The sequence below is a fragment of the Lithobates pipiens genome, unplaced genomic scaffold, assembly GCF_037356315.1.
Source record: "Lithobates pipiens isolate NorthernLeopardFrog02 unplaced genomic scaffold, aLitPip1_a1.2 Scaffold_16, whole genome shotgun sequence".
Classification (NCBI taxonomy): Eukaryota; Metazoa; Chordata; class Amphibia; order Anura; family Ranidae; genus Lithobates; species Lithobates pipiens.
This window is the reverse complement of record NW_027507748.1, coordinates 641,527,086-641,544,419: the sequence shown is the minus strand read 5'-3', so window position 1 is coordinate 641,544,419 and position 17,334 is coordinate 641,527,086. Positions and strand designations below refer to the sequence as shown.

General features: G+C 42.1%; 1 protein-coding gene across 1 annotated transcript in view; it reads left to right on the top strand.

The window, feature by feature from the left end:
- The first annotated feature begins 5,975 nt into the window (after positions 1-5,975).
- Positions 5,976-17,334, top strand: part of GPD1 (glycerol-3-phosphate dehydrogenase 1) — a 101,828-nt gene continuing 90,469 nt past the window's right edge. Inside the window, exon 1 of the mRNA XM_077484302.1 lies at positions 5,976-6,141. Coding sequence (XP_077340428.1) covers positions 6,104-6,141 — 38 coding nt within the window. The 5' untranslated portion in view covers positions 5,976-6,103. The remainder of the gene's footprint in view (positions 6,142-17,334) is intronic.

The window sequence follows — 17,334 nt, the reverse complement described above, 5'->3', positions numbered from 1 at the left end:
AACCCCCATTGTGTTGATGGGGGAATCTAGCAAGTTTATTTTCTTCTACTATGATCATTGTATCATGCATAGCTTGCCTAACTCTCCATAGCATTAAATAGAGGCTGCAGAGTGCATGGGCAGGCCTGGCACAAAAGATTTTGATAAGCAGCTGTATGGCACCAACAAGGACCAGCAGTTGATATCTTGCTGAACTGGGGACAGTTGATGGGTTGGGGTTAAAAAAACAATACAAGTGCACCAAAAATACAACAGAACTAAAGTCCTTATACTTGCCTCCTCCTTAAAAGTCAAAATCTACAATACCACGATTGTGCCAGCATCTTCTCCCTGGACCCTTCCTGGTGTTGGTCTTTGGGCGTGTTCATTGGCTGGTGCGGGATGATGTAATACCTCAAACTGCACATTTTTGAGGCCAGGGTTACATCACGAGTGCCTCAAGATGTCAGAAAGTGGAAACATAGCAGCATTGAGTAGCACAGTGGCTATAGTGCCTTGAAAAAGTATTCATACCCCTTGACACTTTCCACATTTTGTCATGTTACAGCCAAAAACATAAATGTATTTTATTGTGATTTTATAGGATTGACCAAAACAAAGTGGCACATTGGGGGTTATTTACTAAAGGAAAATCCACTTTGCATTGCAAGTGCACTTGGAAGTAAAGTCGCTGTGGATTCAAGGGGGACATGCAAGCAAAATAAAAAACAGCATTTTAGCTTGTACATGATTGGATGAAAAAGTCAGCAGAGCTTCCACTCATTTCAGATCTACCCCTTAGATTTAGAGTGACTGCACTTCCAAGTGCACTTGCAGTGCAAAGTGGATTTGCCTTTCGTAAATAACCCCCATAATTGTGAATTGGAAGGAAAATTATAAATGATTTTCAAAATTTTGTTTTACAAATAAATATGTGAAAAGTGTGGCATGCATTTGTATTCAGCCACCTTTACTCCGATACCTCTAACTAAAATCCTTTCCTTTCACACTAAACAAAGACGTTATGAGGATTGTTGGTGGGGGGATTAATGATGAGGCACTTTCTTCGGTCGAGAAATCCGGTCGTCTGTGTGCTAGTTCGATGGACTAAAACCGACGCTAGGGCAGCTGTTGGCTACTGGTTATGAACTTCCTTATTCTACGTCATCACGTTCAAATCCGTCGGACTTTTGGAGTGATCGTGTGTGGCCAAGTCCATTCGTTTGAAAGTCTGGCGGACCTCAGCTGCAAAGTCTGTTGGATTGTCCGCCAGATCAAGTCCGTCGAAAAGTCCGGTCGTGTGTACGCGGCATAAGTCTTATGCCCCATACACACGATTGGATGGGTGTGAGCTTATTGGCTGAAAGTCTGAACGTGTGTATGCTCCATCAAACATTTGCTGTTGGACTTTCCACCAACAAATGTTGGCTAGTTGGTTCTCAAATTTTCCACCAACAAAACTTTGTTGTCGGAATTTTGATCGTGTGTACACAAGTCCGAAGAACAAAAGTTCACGCATGCTCAGAATCAAGCAGGAGCCGCACTGGCTATTAAACTTATTTTTTCTCGGCTCGCCATACATCTTGTATGTCACCACGTTCCCACGTTCATAACTGTTGGCCAACATTTGTGTGTTACCATGTGTATGCAAGACAAGTTTGAGCCAACACCCTTCGAACAATCCACAGTTTTGTTGGCGGAATGTCCGATCGGTTGTACGGGGCATTACAGTGCCTTGAAAAAGTATTCACACCCCTTGAAATGTTCCTAATTTTTCATGTTACAAACAAAAATATAAATGAGCTATTTTGTAAAGAATGGGCAAAAATGCCACTTTCTAGATGTGTAAAGCTGGTAGCAGCTACACATACTGTAGCTGCTGGCTTTTAACAATAGGACACCTGTCCTGGAGTCCAGCGATGTTGGCACAGCAGCTGATGCTTCCCTCAGCTGTTGGGTGCTGCCGCCGCCATTGTGTGTCAAAGACAGGTATCCTGCCCCCCTCCTCCCCGAAAGGTGCCAATTATGGCATTGGAGGGGGAGAGGAGACAAATGAGCAGAAGTTCCACTTTTGGGTGGAACTCCACTGTAATACATATGTTTATATGACAATGTATAGTTTTGTTTATGTTATGTTTTCTGATGTATATTCTCTGTTTATGTGGTATGTAAAATGTGTATTTTTGTTTATGCAGTATGTTTTGTAATGTATATTTTTATTATGTGGTATGTATAATGTCGATTTTTGTGTATGTGGTATGTATAATGTATAGTTGTGTTTGTGGTATGTATAATGTATATTTTTATGTATGTGGTATGTTTTGTAATGTATATTTTTGTTTATGTGGTATGTATAATGTATGTTTTTTTATGTTGTTGTTTTGTAATGTAGATTTGTGTTTGCATGGTATGTATAATGTAGATTTTTATTTATGTGGTATGTTTTGTAATGTAGATTTTTGTTTATGTGGTATGTAAAATGTATATTTTTTAGGAAGTGATATGTATAATGTATATTTGTGTTTATGTGGTATGTATAATGTCGATTTTTATTTATGTGGTATGTTTTTTAATGTAGATTTTTGTTTATGTGGTATGTATAATGTAGATTTTTGTGTATGCGGTATGTATAATGTATAATTGTGTTTGTGGTATGTATAATGTATATTTTATTTATGTGGTATGTTTTGTAATGTATATTTTTGTAGCGACGGGCTCCTGAAGAGAACGCGCTATGCGTTTTTCAAAATTAAACTTTGCCTAAACTACAGTTAGGTTTGGGTTTATTTATCTAAATTTGACTTCTGTATCAGTCTGAATGAACTGTGAGATGTTCAGCCTGGCCACAGGGGGCACTGTCTCTTGTGGCAGGCGTGGAACTATGGTCTGGTAGGGCGCTTAAAGAGGAAGTAAACCCTGATGGGTTTACTTCCTCTTTTTTTACCTGCAAAGGTAAAGCATAATGGACTACTATGCATCGCATAGTAGCTCATTATGTGTCACTTACCTGACACAGGAGCCAGCGAAGTCGCCGCTGTCCCCTGTAGTCCGCCGCATCCATGTTGCTTGTGGCGTCTCGCAGCTCCGACGAATCACAGCGGCGCAACCGCGATGACGTCACTCCCGCGCATGCGCACGGGAGTCGCGTCTCGCAGCTCCGCCACTGCCATACGGCGAAGCCGCGATGACGTCACGCATGCGCCGTAGACAGCGGTGCCCATTTTCGGGCAAATATCTCCTAAACCATATAGGTTTAGGAGATATTGCTTGGACCTACAGGTAAGCCTTAATCTAGGCTTACCTATAGGTCCAAGTTGTTTGGAAGGGTTTACTTCCTCTTTAAGTTACTCTCTTTCGGAGCCAGGTCAGTGGGAGTGGCCCTCTCGCTGTGCCCTCTGGGAGAGGGTATTTAAGATGCGGACGTCACGTGGTTCGGGGTTCCAGTCCAGTATGATGTCCTGACCAGCTCCCAGGAAGGCTATGGCCTGGGGTGCGGATCCACCCGACTTTAATGCCTCGGGGCTAGCCCAAGGCGGGGATACTAAAGGAGGATTCTGAGGTGGATGGGTGCCGTCTCCGGTTCGGGAGACAGCCAGTGTACTTCAAGCATTCCAGGGGAAGACTCTTTAGAAGAACATCACGCATGGGTTGGTTTTCTTAACAAGAGCCTGGAAGGGCTGAAGTTACGAGAGAATCCGGTCTTGTGGATATCGCCAAGCAGGCTGAAAGATCCAGGTATCCTACAAGTGTTCTAAAGCTTAGTTTCCCCTATGTGTTCTGCAACAACGTCTGTGACAAAGATTTTGTTCCTGAGTAAGCACCGTGTTGGCTGCTAGGCCTTGTGAGAGAGGGACTGTCCAACCTGAGTGATCATCCAGCTGCGAATGGCTATTCTCTGGATGCAGTCAAAGTAAGCAAGTTCTTTATAACCCTTTCATGACTAAGCCTATTTTTGGCATTTGGTGTTTACAAGTTAAAATCCATATTTTTTGCTAGAAAATTACTTGGAACCCCCAAACATTATATATATATATATATTTTTTAGCAGAGACTCTAGAGAATAAAACGGTGATTTTTGCAATATTTTATGTCACACGGTATTTGTGCAGCAGTGTTTTAGACGCAACTTTTTGGGAAAAAACGAAACAGTAAAATTAGCCCAATTTTTTTACATAATGTAAAAGATGATGTTACGCTGAGTAAATAGATACCAAACATGTCACACTTTATAATTGCGCGCACTCGTGGAATGACGACAAACTACGGTACCTAAAAATCTCCATAGGCGACGCTTTCAATTTTTTTTCCAGTTACCAGGTTAGAGTTACAGAGGAGGTCTAGTGCTAGAATTATTGCTCTCGCTCTGACGATCGCGGCGATACCTCACATGTGTGATTTGAACACCGTTTACATACGTGGGCGCGACTTCCGTATGCGTTTTCTTTGCTTTGCGAGCTCGCGGGGACGGCGGGCGCTTTAAAAAAAAAATTTTTTATTTATTTTAAAATGAATAAATTGTTTTTAAAAAAAAAATTTTTTATCACTTTTATTGCTGTCACAAGCAATGTAAACATCCCTTGTGACAGTAATAGGTGGTGACAGGTACTCTTTATGGAGGGATCGGGGGTCTAAAAGACCCCCATCCCTCCTTTACACTTCAAAGTATTCAGATCGCCATTTTCGGCGATTCTGAATAGTGTATTTTTTTTTTAAATCCGGCGCCATTGGCAGCTGAGTAAACAGGAAGTGACGCCATGATGTCGCTTCCGTGTTTACCATTAGGAGACTGGAATGAAGCCGCTTACGGCTGCATTCCAGTCCCTGTCCAGCCGCCGGAGGAATCGAATGTGTGATCGGTGCTCCCGATTGAACGGGAGCACCGGTAAGAGCGGCGGGAGGGGGGGACGTCCCCTCCCGCTCCTCCAGCATAAATCCCCAGCAGCTTTTAGCCGCATCGGTTGTTATGGCTGGAAAGCCAATCGCCCGCTCTGAAAAACGGTACCAGGATGATGCCTACAGGTGCGGGCATCATCCCGGTATAACCCCCGGAAGCCGAGTACGCAAATCTGCTCGGCGGCAAGGGGTTGTTTTCGGACTTTGACATTGAGAGTTCCTGAACTTCCTTCCCAACCCTCTGATCCCAAGTTAAAAGACTGCTCAATGGTTTAAGTTTGCAAATAAAATCCATTCAAGTGGATCTATTGTCAGTCTCAAGTTACTGGGCCATCTACCACGGGACATCCTCTAGATGTGTAGTAAGGAGAGTGGAAGGTAACGGTAAGCCCAAAAATAACCAGCAGCTCCTTCAGGGGTTAGTGCTACATTTTGTGTTTACGTGGTATGTATAATGTAGATTTTTATTTATGTGGTCAGTTTTGTAATATATATTTTTGTTTATGTGGTATGTATAATGTAGATTTGTGTTTATTTGGTATGTATAATGTATGTTTTTGTTTATGTGGTATGTATAATGTAGATTTGTGTTTATTTGGTATGTATAATGTATGTTTTTGTTTATGTGGTATGTATAGTTGTGTTTGTGGTATGTATAATGTATATTTTTATTTATGTGGTATGTTTTGTCATGTAGATCTTTGTTTATATAGTCTGTATAATGTCGATTTTTCATTCTCACTGGTAACTTCTGAATAAGCTATGGCTTCCGTAAGTCACACAGCACCTAATTGTTGTTGATATTCTATACCACGCTTATTACTTACCTCTCACCTTTGCTCACCAAGCTTTAACAGACGTTTGTAAGCAAAAAACAGAACACAAGATCATCGAGAAGGTGGATTATTTTTGTAGAATAAGTCTATGGTTTAGTGTCCCTTTAATGACCTGATCAGATGACAATGGCGGCCTATCCAGTCCCCGCTCTGCGGACAGTCTATTCCCTGCCAGGTGCACATCCTGGTACAACTCCACCACACAGGGGTGCAGCGCCGCGAGCCAAGGGGGGCAAGCCGTCATCTTTCCGCCAATCAGAGCCCGGGAGGCGCGGCCTGAGTTTCCCAAGACTGTCAGCACATGTTTAAATGGCAGAAGTTTGACATTACAGGGCTAGTCCGATCTGGAGTTACAAAGTGCAAGGTGACAGCCGAGGACAGATCAGCACAAAGCCATGCCTCTGAAGGTCTGCATTGTGGGCTCTGGCAACTGGTCAGTATATACAGTATGTGCCTGCTACATATGGAGGCTTCTGATAAGAATAATGATTATGTGCAAATGTTATATACAGTGTTACCTGCTGGCTGCTACATAAGGAGTCTTATGATAGTAATAATCCTATGTAGATGTTATATACAGTGTAACCTGCTGAATATACTACAGAAGGAGTCTTATGATAATACTCCTATGTAGATGTTATATATACAGTGTTACCTGCTGGCTGCTACATAAGGAGTCCTATGATAATACTCCTATGTAGATGTTATATACAGTTTAACCTGCTGAATATACTACATAAGGAGTCTTATGATAATAATAATCCTATGTAGATGTGTAACTGCTGACTGCTAAATAAGGAATCATATGATAATACTCCCAGGTAGATGTTACACACAGTGTTACCTATGTAGATCTAGTGTTACCTGCTGAATATACTACAGAAGGAGTTAGTAGCTCTTGTAGATATCATATCCAATGTTGTGTGTTGATCAGCAGATCTGGTAGAAGGTGCAGGCGCTGTCACTGAGCAGTAGACATTCTATGTGTCCCATGTCACTGCATGTGATTTGGACAGAACTGCCTTTGTTTATTGTTCATTCGGCGACAGCGGGACATAATCCACCCACAATAAAATCCATGCTGTGCTGTTCTTCCATCAGATTCTGTTCTGTGCACTCACCAGGTCTGGAATATTTACAGTTAAATTTCCTTTTTCATACTCTGAAGTTATGTAAACACTCCATTGTTTACCACCTAACCGATCCCAATTTGTAACCTTTTATACATTCTAGTTTCCTTTTTGTGCTTTGAGCGAACTATGCAGGAGACATGAGCAAAAATCATTAAAAAAATAATAATAATTTTGCAGTACTGAATACAACAGATCGATTGTTGTGCTTTGCATGTCAGCCTTAGGGCTCTTGCACACCAAAAACGCCAAGTTTTTAGGTGTTCGGCGTACTGTATGTTTGTACTGATCCGAATGCAGGTGTCTTCAATGGTATCAGTGAAATAATGTTGCCTTTAGATCAGTGAAAAAAACAAAAAAAAAAACACACAAAAATATGCTTTACTGGTCTGTATTTTATGCGCATACAAATAAGCATGAGCACGCACATGGATCACACCACCCCCTTGGGTTGTAGATTATAGTATCTGAATATTTGGCATTTTGTGCACTAGAATTTTTATATTATGTATATATTTTTTTTATAATATGTACTCATATAGCGCATTTACATCTGTAAAAACCCCCCACAAAAATATGTTTTACCGGTCAGTATTTATGTGCATACACACAAATAAACATGCACATGGATCCGACCTCCCCCTTGGGTTGTAGATTATAGTATTTGAATATTTGGCATTCTGGGTGCTAGAGACTTTATATTATGTATATTTTGTTATTACAAGTTATTACTAGCACCTTCACATAAGTCCCTGGAGTTTATAATTCTAATGCCGCGTACACACGACCGGACTTTCTGGCAGACTAGGTCCGACGGTCTTCCCGACAGACTTTCGGCGGATTTCCGATGGACTTTCCAAATGAACGGACTTGGCCACACACAATCACACCAAAGTTTGACGGATTTGAACGTGATGACGACCGGACTAGCATAAGGAAGTTCATAGCCAGTAGCCAATAGCTGCCCTAGCGTCAGTTTTCGTCCATCGGACTAGCATACAGACCAGCGGATTTTTCCATAGGAGCTGGGACCGGCGGAGTTCCGTCAGAAAAATTTGAAACATGTTCTATTTCTAAAGTCCGTCAGATTTTTGGACAGCAAAGGTCCGATGGAGCCCACACACGATCTAATTGTCTGACGGATTTGTTACGTTGGACCTTTGCTGTCGAAAAGTCCGGTCGTGTGTACGTGGCATTAGGTCCCTAACTCACATTCATACATATACATACTAGAGCAAATTTACCTACCAGCATGTCTTTATGGTCTGGAAAGAAACCAAAGTACTCAGGCAGAACATGCCAATGCCATGCAGGTAGTGTCATGGTTGGGTTTCAAACCAACAGCCCTAGTTCTGCCAGGCAGATATATGGGCTTAGTGGATAGCATATGTGTTTAAATGCGTTAATACATCAATACCGTGTGTAAGGAGCCTTTGGCTGGCCATAAACAAGGCTTTTTTTTCTATCTTGTCTGACCACTATACCACAAATTTGGTTACAAATGTTTTTTTATTGACAATAGATAAATATGGAACAAAGTTATTTTCCAGCATGATGAAAGATATGTGGATGGGATATTTATTAATGTAACACATTGCGGTGACATCTAGGTAAAATCTGCTACATCACTACTAGCACATAAATCAGAATAATGGAGCATTTTAGGAGACACTTTACATTTTGCACAGTGATCATCTGCATTTCAGAGCATTTTTACTGTCTCCTACGTCATATTTGGGGAGTCTTGTTTCTGAGACTTCCTTGTTAAATAAGCCCAACCATGGCCTTTAACTATTAAGTTGTGGGGAAAAAAGTAGCATGAACCCCACATAGACCAGTAGGTACTCACCATTCATATAGGGCAGCACATTTGCTTAGTGGTTAGCACTCCTGTCTTGCAGCACTGGGGTCTCCAGTATGAATACCAGCCAGAACACTGCCTGCATGGAGTTTGCATGTTCTGTATGTGCTTGCATGGTTTATCTCCAACACTCCTGGTAGAATAATTGGCTGCTTTCCAATGTAAGAGATATTAGCCCTTGTACACACGGTCGGAGATTACGACAACCAAATCCGTCGGAGTAATTCCAATGGATTAATTCCGGAAGAGGTCCGGAAGTGATGTTGCATACACACGGTCGGACTAAGTTGTCGGAAAATCCGATTGTACATAACGTGATGACGTTATTTCGTTTCAACAGGATTACGTTCAGGCTAGTAGCCAATAGCTTTGGTCTAGGAATTTGATCTGAGCATGCATGGCACTTTGTCCGTCGGAGTAGGCTACACATGATCGGAGAATGTCCGATCGGAGCATTTTGTCGGAAAATGTTACCGGCAAGTTGGAAAAGTTGGTCCGTCGGATATTTTCAGATGGAAACAGTCCGATGCAGACCATACACAGTCGGAACATCCTACAAAACGGTCCGATAGCACACATTCCGTCGGAATCTCTGACCGTGTGTACAAGGGCTAAGATTGAGAACCCACAGAGAATGAGTGCACGAAAAATGATTGGTAAAACTTTTTCAATACATTTTTTCTTTATACTGGCTTTACATAATGCCAAATGCAAAAACATAGAGGTTTAATCCAATTTATATTACTGTATAATACTTTTGGCAGTTAATTAGTACATAACTAATCGCAGTGTATATATTAAAGGGACAATGGGGTAGGGAAAGAAGGACGAACTTGGTTCACAAAGAGATTGGGGGATATGCTGAATATTTCTAACTTCCATCAGTGGGATGATGGTCACAATCACAAGACTCTCTGTAGGGCAAACAAAAATCAGCAATCCTCTTTCTCTGCATACAATTGGCTAGTGGACTGTACAGCCTCATTTAGTTCTGTATACAAAGCATATAATATGCTGACCCTATGACATCATTACTTTGAGCCGCTCACCCTGATCAAGTATTGGGGTCAGAAAAGTCGGAAGTCTCTGTGTAAGAGGGTCAGCATGTCAGTGAGACAGCTGGTATTTTCAGAAGTAGAGAACAACTTTGCCAGCCTCAAAGTTTATCCCCATGACAGGTTTTTATACTAATAAGTTGTCATAATGCTGCATGCTCCTTTATTGCCTTTAGTGTCCCTATGTCCCTAGACAACAGATGGTTGGCAGTTAGTGTCCCTGATCCGATGATATCATTAGATCAAAGTTCTCCTGAGATCTGTTTTATTATTGATCTGGATATTCTCTACCAATGTTTATGGCAAGCAAAATACACACATGTCCATAGGCCACTGAATATTATCTCAAAGATATCGCCCCAGCTCATAGGATCGTAAATGTGCTTGACAGAGCAAATTCCGTCCTCACACAGGCTATCCTTTTACACATGCCCTTTGCATGCTAATAGTAGCTGAAGGAGTTTAACGCTTTATTAACACAAAAAAAACAACAGATTCCCTCTCTTGAGAATGTTTTTTTCTTTTCCATTTGTAATTCTGAGGGGGGTCCCAGTCTGCTAAAGAAACCAACATTTTCTCATATTACTTTTAGCATTGGAACTGGTGGTTGTTATGAGTTGAAAAGCATTTGGGCACATTACACCTTTTAAGAAATGGGTGGAATAAACTTGAATCAAACATCCAGGAAAACTGACAATGTAAACATTATATTAACATGGATAGGGTTCATCTGTCTTCACCTTCTGCTCTAGCATCTGCTATGAGGGGAGATCTAAATTGTTACAGTTGTAGGTGGGAAATCTGCTGATGGGGACACCTGTTCTGCTGACAACTATCAAAAGTGCAACTAGCTTAGGGAAGAGTTCTCTCACCTCCTGTTATATTTCCAGGCAGGGAGTAAGGAGAAAAGTCCCAAGAAGGAACATAGACAGAAGTTCCAAAACTTTTACACTATCCAAAGTTAGAAAACAATAAATGTTCCCTTTTGGTGGAAACCTGCGTACTAGAATTGGTGGATGCTCTAGCTCACACTAGAGCGGTCCGGACCTTGCTTGGCCTGTTACTATTTTATGCCAGAGAGGCAATAGTGCTTCAATGGAAATCTTCTACTGCCCCTAAATTGATTGTCCATTTTCCAGTTCCTTTATCGATAAATCAACCTAATACCAGAGGGAGTCCCAAAAAGTTTCACAACGTGTGGGATATTTGGGTTGAATCTGATAAGGCAGCCATTTCACTGGCATTTCATTACATGTCCACCTCTTACACTGTCTCCTTAAGGTATGATATTAGCAATTTTGATGTTCTGTCTTGTTTTATTCTCTCTCCCCCCCCCCCCCCCCACCACACCCCCCTTTTTTTATCTTTCATTCCATTTCACTACAAATATGCTCCTACTGGAGATGGGGTGAGACTGTGCTTCTATGCATTTGTCATTACTCATGTTATGGTACTCTGAGCAAAGTTTCCGCCCATTGAGTGTGGTTTGTTTTGTACTACTGCGAGCCAAGGCATGCACGGAAGGCTCTGTTTTGTATATTTTATATAACTCTCAATAAATAGAAGTTATAACAAAAAAATATATATAATAGATTTGTATTTAATACAGTAGCATTAGAATGTTGGCCCTCAAATGAAACTTTTGGCCAGTGCTTTAAAGAGTATGACCAGACCAAGTGAAAAGAATCTAGTTCCAGTAATATACCTAAACGTCTGCAATACAATTTAAAGCAGCCATTTTCAAACAGGGTTCCGTGGAACCCTAGGGTTTCTCCACAGTTCGCTGGGGTTTATTGAGCTGTGGTTATATGACCTCCCATCTGATGGTGCCTTCGTAGTTCCAGGTCCAGCACCACTTGGCAGAGCTATTGAAGGTGATATTCTTATCACCACTGCAAGTGGAGCATTTCTCCCACTGACCTATGTAAAGATTGCTTTTCCAATGACCCCTAATGGACTAATCTGCAGGGGTTCCCTGAAACCTGAATATTATTTCAAGGGTTCCTCAGAGGTAAAAAGGTTAAGAAAGGCAGATTTAAAGGATCCTTAGCTACAGATTAGACACAATTATAGTGGTGAATCTGGATGTGTCTGTCTTTTATGTACTGTGCATGTTAGCTTGTGGTAAATTCCTCAGTAAGGTTTCCATACATGATGTTACACCTGATTCAACTACACAATGCACGGATTTGGTCATTTTGGGATTTTCTATGGGGAACTATGAAGAACTTTAGATCAATGGAAATTATTATTACATAGATAGGATTTGTAAAATGTAAACCCTTGTACACACGGTCGGACATTCTGACAACCAAATCCATTGGATTTTGTCCAACAGATTTTGTCCGACGGATTTTGTCCGAAACTGTTGCATACACACGGTCGGACAAAGTTGTCGGAAAATCCGATTGTACATAACGTGATGACTTTATTTCGTTACAACGGGACTAGGTTTAGGCTAGTAGCCAATAGCTTTGGTCTAGGAATTTGATCTGAGCATGCGTGGCACTTTGTCCGTCGGAGTAGGCTACACATGATTGGAGTATGTCTGTTTGGAGCATTTTGTCGGAAAATTTTACCAGCAAGTTGGAAAAGTTGGTCCGTCGGATATTCCGATGGAAACAGTCTGATGGAGACCACACACAGACGGAATATCCGACAAAATGGTCCGATAGGACACATTCCGTCGGAATCTCCGACCGTGTGTACAAGGGCTTAGAGAATCTCTGTGTGTGATGGTCATGATTTCACATAGTATCCACCAAATCACACATTAATATTGCAAAAGGTCAGGGGGGGTTGAATATGAGTTGGTACCTCCACCAACTAATTCTTGGTGAGACATCTTCTCTATTAAAGCCTTTACAGCTACCAGATGTCTTGTGACTCAGGCAGAAAGAACCTGTTTGATAATTTGCTCACGATGGTCAGTGGTCCATTTTTGTCAAGGTTTGTTCTGCGACTGTGGACTTTACTGACAAGATCAATTGATTAGCAATGATTAGTCTAAGCTTGGCTCTACATGACTTTAGTTTTGTGATAATGAGGTATTTCAGGGTCAATCGATAAGGGATGATGAGCATTTGGCCAAGAAGTCAATCTGAACTGTTCATTTTAGAGGTTATTGAGCATTTTTGAAGTTTAAAGCAGGCCATACATGATGCAATTTTCTTTTCTGCACCACGGACGTGGGGAGCCATCCCTGCCGAGGGAACACAGTGATTATTATTATCTGTAGCAGCTATAGCCTCTGGCAATAATCACATGTAAAAATCCAATGCTAGTTGTACTTACCGGTAAGCTAATTGATGGATCGGCTTAGACAATGCCAGATTTAGACCTTGGTGGGGCACCTCAAATTCGGGGTCTCCTCAACAAAGAAATATAATTATATAACAAATAAAAAAGTACACTGAAATGAATGATAAATAAAATTTCCTCAAAAGAAATATGTTAGGTTCTGAAGATAACACTTATCTGAATTTTTTCCTCAATATTATTGATTGTGAGAATACACACTTAGCATCTGCAAAATCTTTAACTAAGTCATCAACTGTATCACCATGAGGAAACATCCAGGAGGACATCCATTTGGCACAGAGCACCTAAGCGCAGTACACAGTTTTTGAACAAAAAAAAATGTCAGCTCCAGTCGGAGCCGCTGTACTCACTATCCAACCTTAGTACAGCAATCTCCCCTGCTAAGCTGTTGTGTCTGACAGGGGGACAGCTCCCCAGAACACTCTGATCAGCACTCTCTGCCATTGGCTAAGAGCGCTAATCTGGAGCCATTTGGCTGCTGGTTTTCCAGCCGGCTTCTTTTGGACCGACTGGCATATACACAGGCAGAATGTCGGACAGTTTTTATTGAACTGCCCGATGTCACCTGGCATTTGGCCCGTCTGTGCGGGGCTTTAGTCTTTCATGGGTCATCGTGGTTCTCAGATAATTCTTTATCACTGCCAATTTGCTGAACAACATTTCTCCCAAACAATTAGTAACCATCATGGTCAAATATATTCTATAGCTACATTAACACCTGGAAAGGTATCAGTAGACCCTTCATCGTGTAATAAAACTGCTTGTTGAGATGGAGGAAGACATGACTGGTGTTTTGGCGAGAAGTGCCCCCCATTGAATAGTGCCCGTGCATGCAAAGGATGGAGCCGCACTTTCGCTGATTTGCCAATCAGCTGAAGTGACGTGACCAGGGCGCAATCGCACAGCATAGAAGGCATCTCTTGATGAGGGATACCATTTCACAGCCACAATTGAAACCTATACAAACAGAGGGGGGACACTGGTTCTCACATTGTGCCTCACTGTTGCGGGGCAGCTTTACAGTGTGCCGATGATCCTGTTTTGTCTGTGTTGCAGGGCGGATTTGCTGTGTTGAACGGCCAGTTTTGCCTGTGTGAAAGGGCAGCTTGCAACACAGACAAAACCAGCTCTTCAACACAGCCACTAGCCGCCCTCCAGCAGCAATGCACAATCTGAGAACTACGGTCTCCCTCTCTGTTTGTATAGGTTCAAATTGTGCCTGTGAAATGGTATCTCCCATTGAGATATAGCTCCTATGATGTGCGCATGCGACGTGGTTACGTCAGACCAGCTGATTGGCAAATCAGCTGTTGTGCTGTTCCGTAAGGCACATGCACAGTACATACCGGGCACTATTCGATGGGCAGTACTTCTCGACAGAACACCGGAGCTTTGTCAAAGGCTGCAAACTGGACAATTCCCTTTAACGAACATACTACTAAAGTCTAGTTAAAGTTTCATTTTTTTATAATGGATGTTTGGGCCCCCTTCTGGCAGGGGGCCCAGGGGAATTGCCCCTATTGCCGTACAAATCTGGCACGGGACTTAGGTAGATTCTAACCCTCTATGCAGGGCCAGATTAAGAACATCATGGGCCTGGTGCTGAGGATTTTGGTGGGGCATTTTATAAACAATAAATAAAAATGCAAACTATTTTTTGTTATAACAAATTAAATTAAAGAGAGAGAGGAAGGATGAGAGAGAGAGAGAGAGAGAGAGAGAGAAAGGGGATGAAAGAGGTGTGAGGGGTAAGGGAGGGAGGATGAGAGAGAAAGGGGGGGATGAGATAAAGAGGATGCACATGAGCATGTCTGGGAATGGCATCAAGGCAGCCTGGCCAAGGCAAATGACCGAAGGCACAAAACCGAGAAGGAAGACCGGGTGAAGATGGAAGTGCCCGGGCCCCGCCGGATTGATCACAGCACAGCACTGGAGGGCTCAGTCTGACCATTTAAGTGTGCCCTAATGTGCTAATATGCTGTGCATATTTGTACATTATGGCATAACCTACCCCAGGGCCTCTAAAAAGTAGTAATGTTAGAAAAGTTTACTACCTCTTTAATATCACAGGAGTCTCTCATGGGGCCCCCTACTGACCCTGTGGCCCTTGGGCAGTGCCTAAGTGCATAGTTGTCAACATTTCAAAAATAATTTCAGGGACGCTTTTTTTACAAGTGCTATATTTAGAGTAGCTGACATCCCCTATGTTCCTCTATACATCACAATAGTAATTACAAAATTAAATAAGTACTAATAATGGGGCAGAACAAATATGAGGACTGGGAGATTTCCTTTAGTTGAACTGACAAAAGTGCCCATTCTAGAGCTGGTAACATTGAGGATATTCAGTATAATTTTAAAGAACAGTTTTTGTGGGTAAGAGGCATAGGGGAGGAGTATGGATGGTATAAAAGTGGGAAGTATGTGCAGGTGAGGGAGAGGAATGTGGAGAGTCTAACAGTGGGCACTATGTACATGAGAGGAGTGCAGAGGGTATGGCAGTGGGCAGTATGCACAGCAGAGCAGTGTAGAGGGTATGACATTGGGCACTATGTATAAGAGAAGAGTGTGGAGGGTATGACAGTGGGCACTATGTACAGAAGAGAAGTGTGGAGAGTAGGACAGTAAGCAGTAATTACAGGAGAGGAGTGTGGAGGGAGGGTATAACGGTGGGCACTATGTATAGGAGAGAAGTGTGGAGAGTATGACAGTGGGCACTATGTATAGGAGAGAAGTGTGGAGAGTATGACAGTGGGCACTATGTATAGGAGAGGAGGATGAAGTAATCTGGGAAGGAAAAATGTAAAGGTTTGTGGAAGGATGTTTAGGGACTGTGTAGTGGTTAAGCGGGCCATACATGGATTGAAATTACACCAATTAAGCAGACACCAGCCATAGTCGATCTATGTATGGGCTAGCTGGTTTTACACAAGTCAACCTAGTAACCGACTTGAGTACAACCAGCCTGTCAGGTTTTCCCCAAAACAATCAGTGCTGCCAGCTATAGTTAGCAACACTAATCATTGTATTCACTGGCAGAACACAATAACACTGCGGGAGTGATTGCCCCATTCACAGGTCATCAGGTGAGAGGGTGTGTGGGAATAGGCTGAGGAGAGATAATAGTCAGTCCCTGGGTAGGCACTGGTTAGTATCAGAGCCAGATACACACAGGTTACATACGCCACGATCGTTAGAGCGAGAGCAATAATTCTAGCACTAGACCTCCTCTGTAACTCTAAACATGTAACCTGTAAAAAAATGTAAAGCATCGCTTAGTACACAACAAAAAATCGTGCTAACTTTAGTGGGTTTTTTTTTATGAATGAAACAGTTTCTTTCCAAAAAAAAGTTTTAAAAATTGCTGCGCAAATATCGTGTAACATACAAAGTTGCAAAGACCACCATTTCATTCCATAGGGTGTTTGCTAAAATAATGTATAATGCTTGAGGGTTCTGAGTAATTTTCTAGCATAAAAAAATGATGATTTTTACATGTAGGAGAGAAGTCTCAGAATGGGCATGGGTGGCAAGGGGTTAATTATCATAAGTAATATACAAATAGTACTGTGAGTTCATCCTCTCAGTCTGCTGCAGAGTGTTCCAGCTTGTATTTAACCACTTGCTTACTTGGCACTTAAACCCCCCTCCTGCCCAGACCAATTTTCAGCTTTCAGCGCTGATGCACTTTGAGTGACAATTGCACGGCCATACAACACTGTATCCAAATGATATTTTTATCATTTTTTTCCCACAAATAGAGCTTTCTTTTGGTGGTATTTAATTACAGCTGGGAGTTTTATTTTTTGCTAAACAAACAAAAAAAGATGCAAAAAAAAAAAATCATGTTTAATAGTTTGTTATAAAAATTTGCAAACAGGTAATTTTTCTCCTTCATTGAAATGCGCTGATGAGGCGGCACTGGTGGGCACTGATAGGCTGCACTGATAGGCACAGTTAAGGCGACACTAATAGGCACAGATAAGGTGTCACCGATAGGCACAGAGAAGGCAGTACTGATGGGCACAGATAAGGCGGCACTGATGGACAAAGATGGGCACAGATAAGATGGCACGGATGGGTGGCACTAAGGGGCACTGATAGGTACCACTGATAGATGGGACTGATGGGCACTGATAGGTGGCTCTGATAGGTGGCACTGATGGGCACTGGTAGATGACACTGATGGGCACGGATATGTGGCACTGAGGTGCAGCACTGTTGTTGAGGCAGATTGTGGGCACTAATAGGTGGCACTG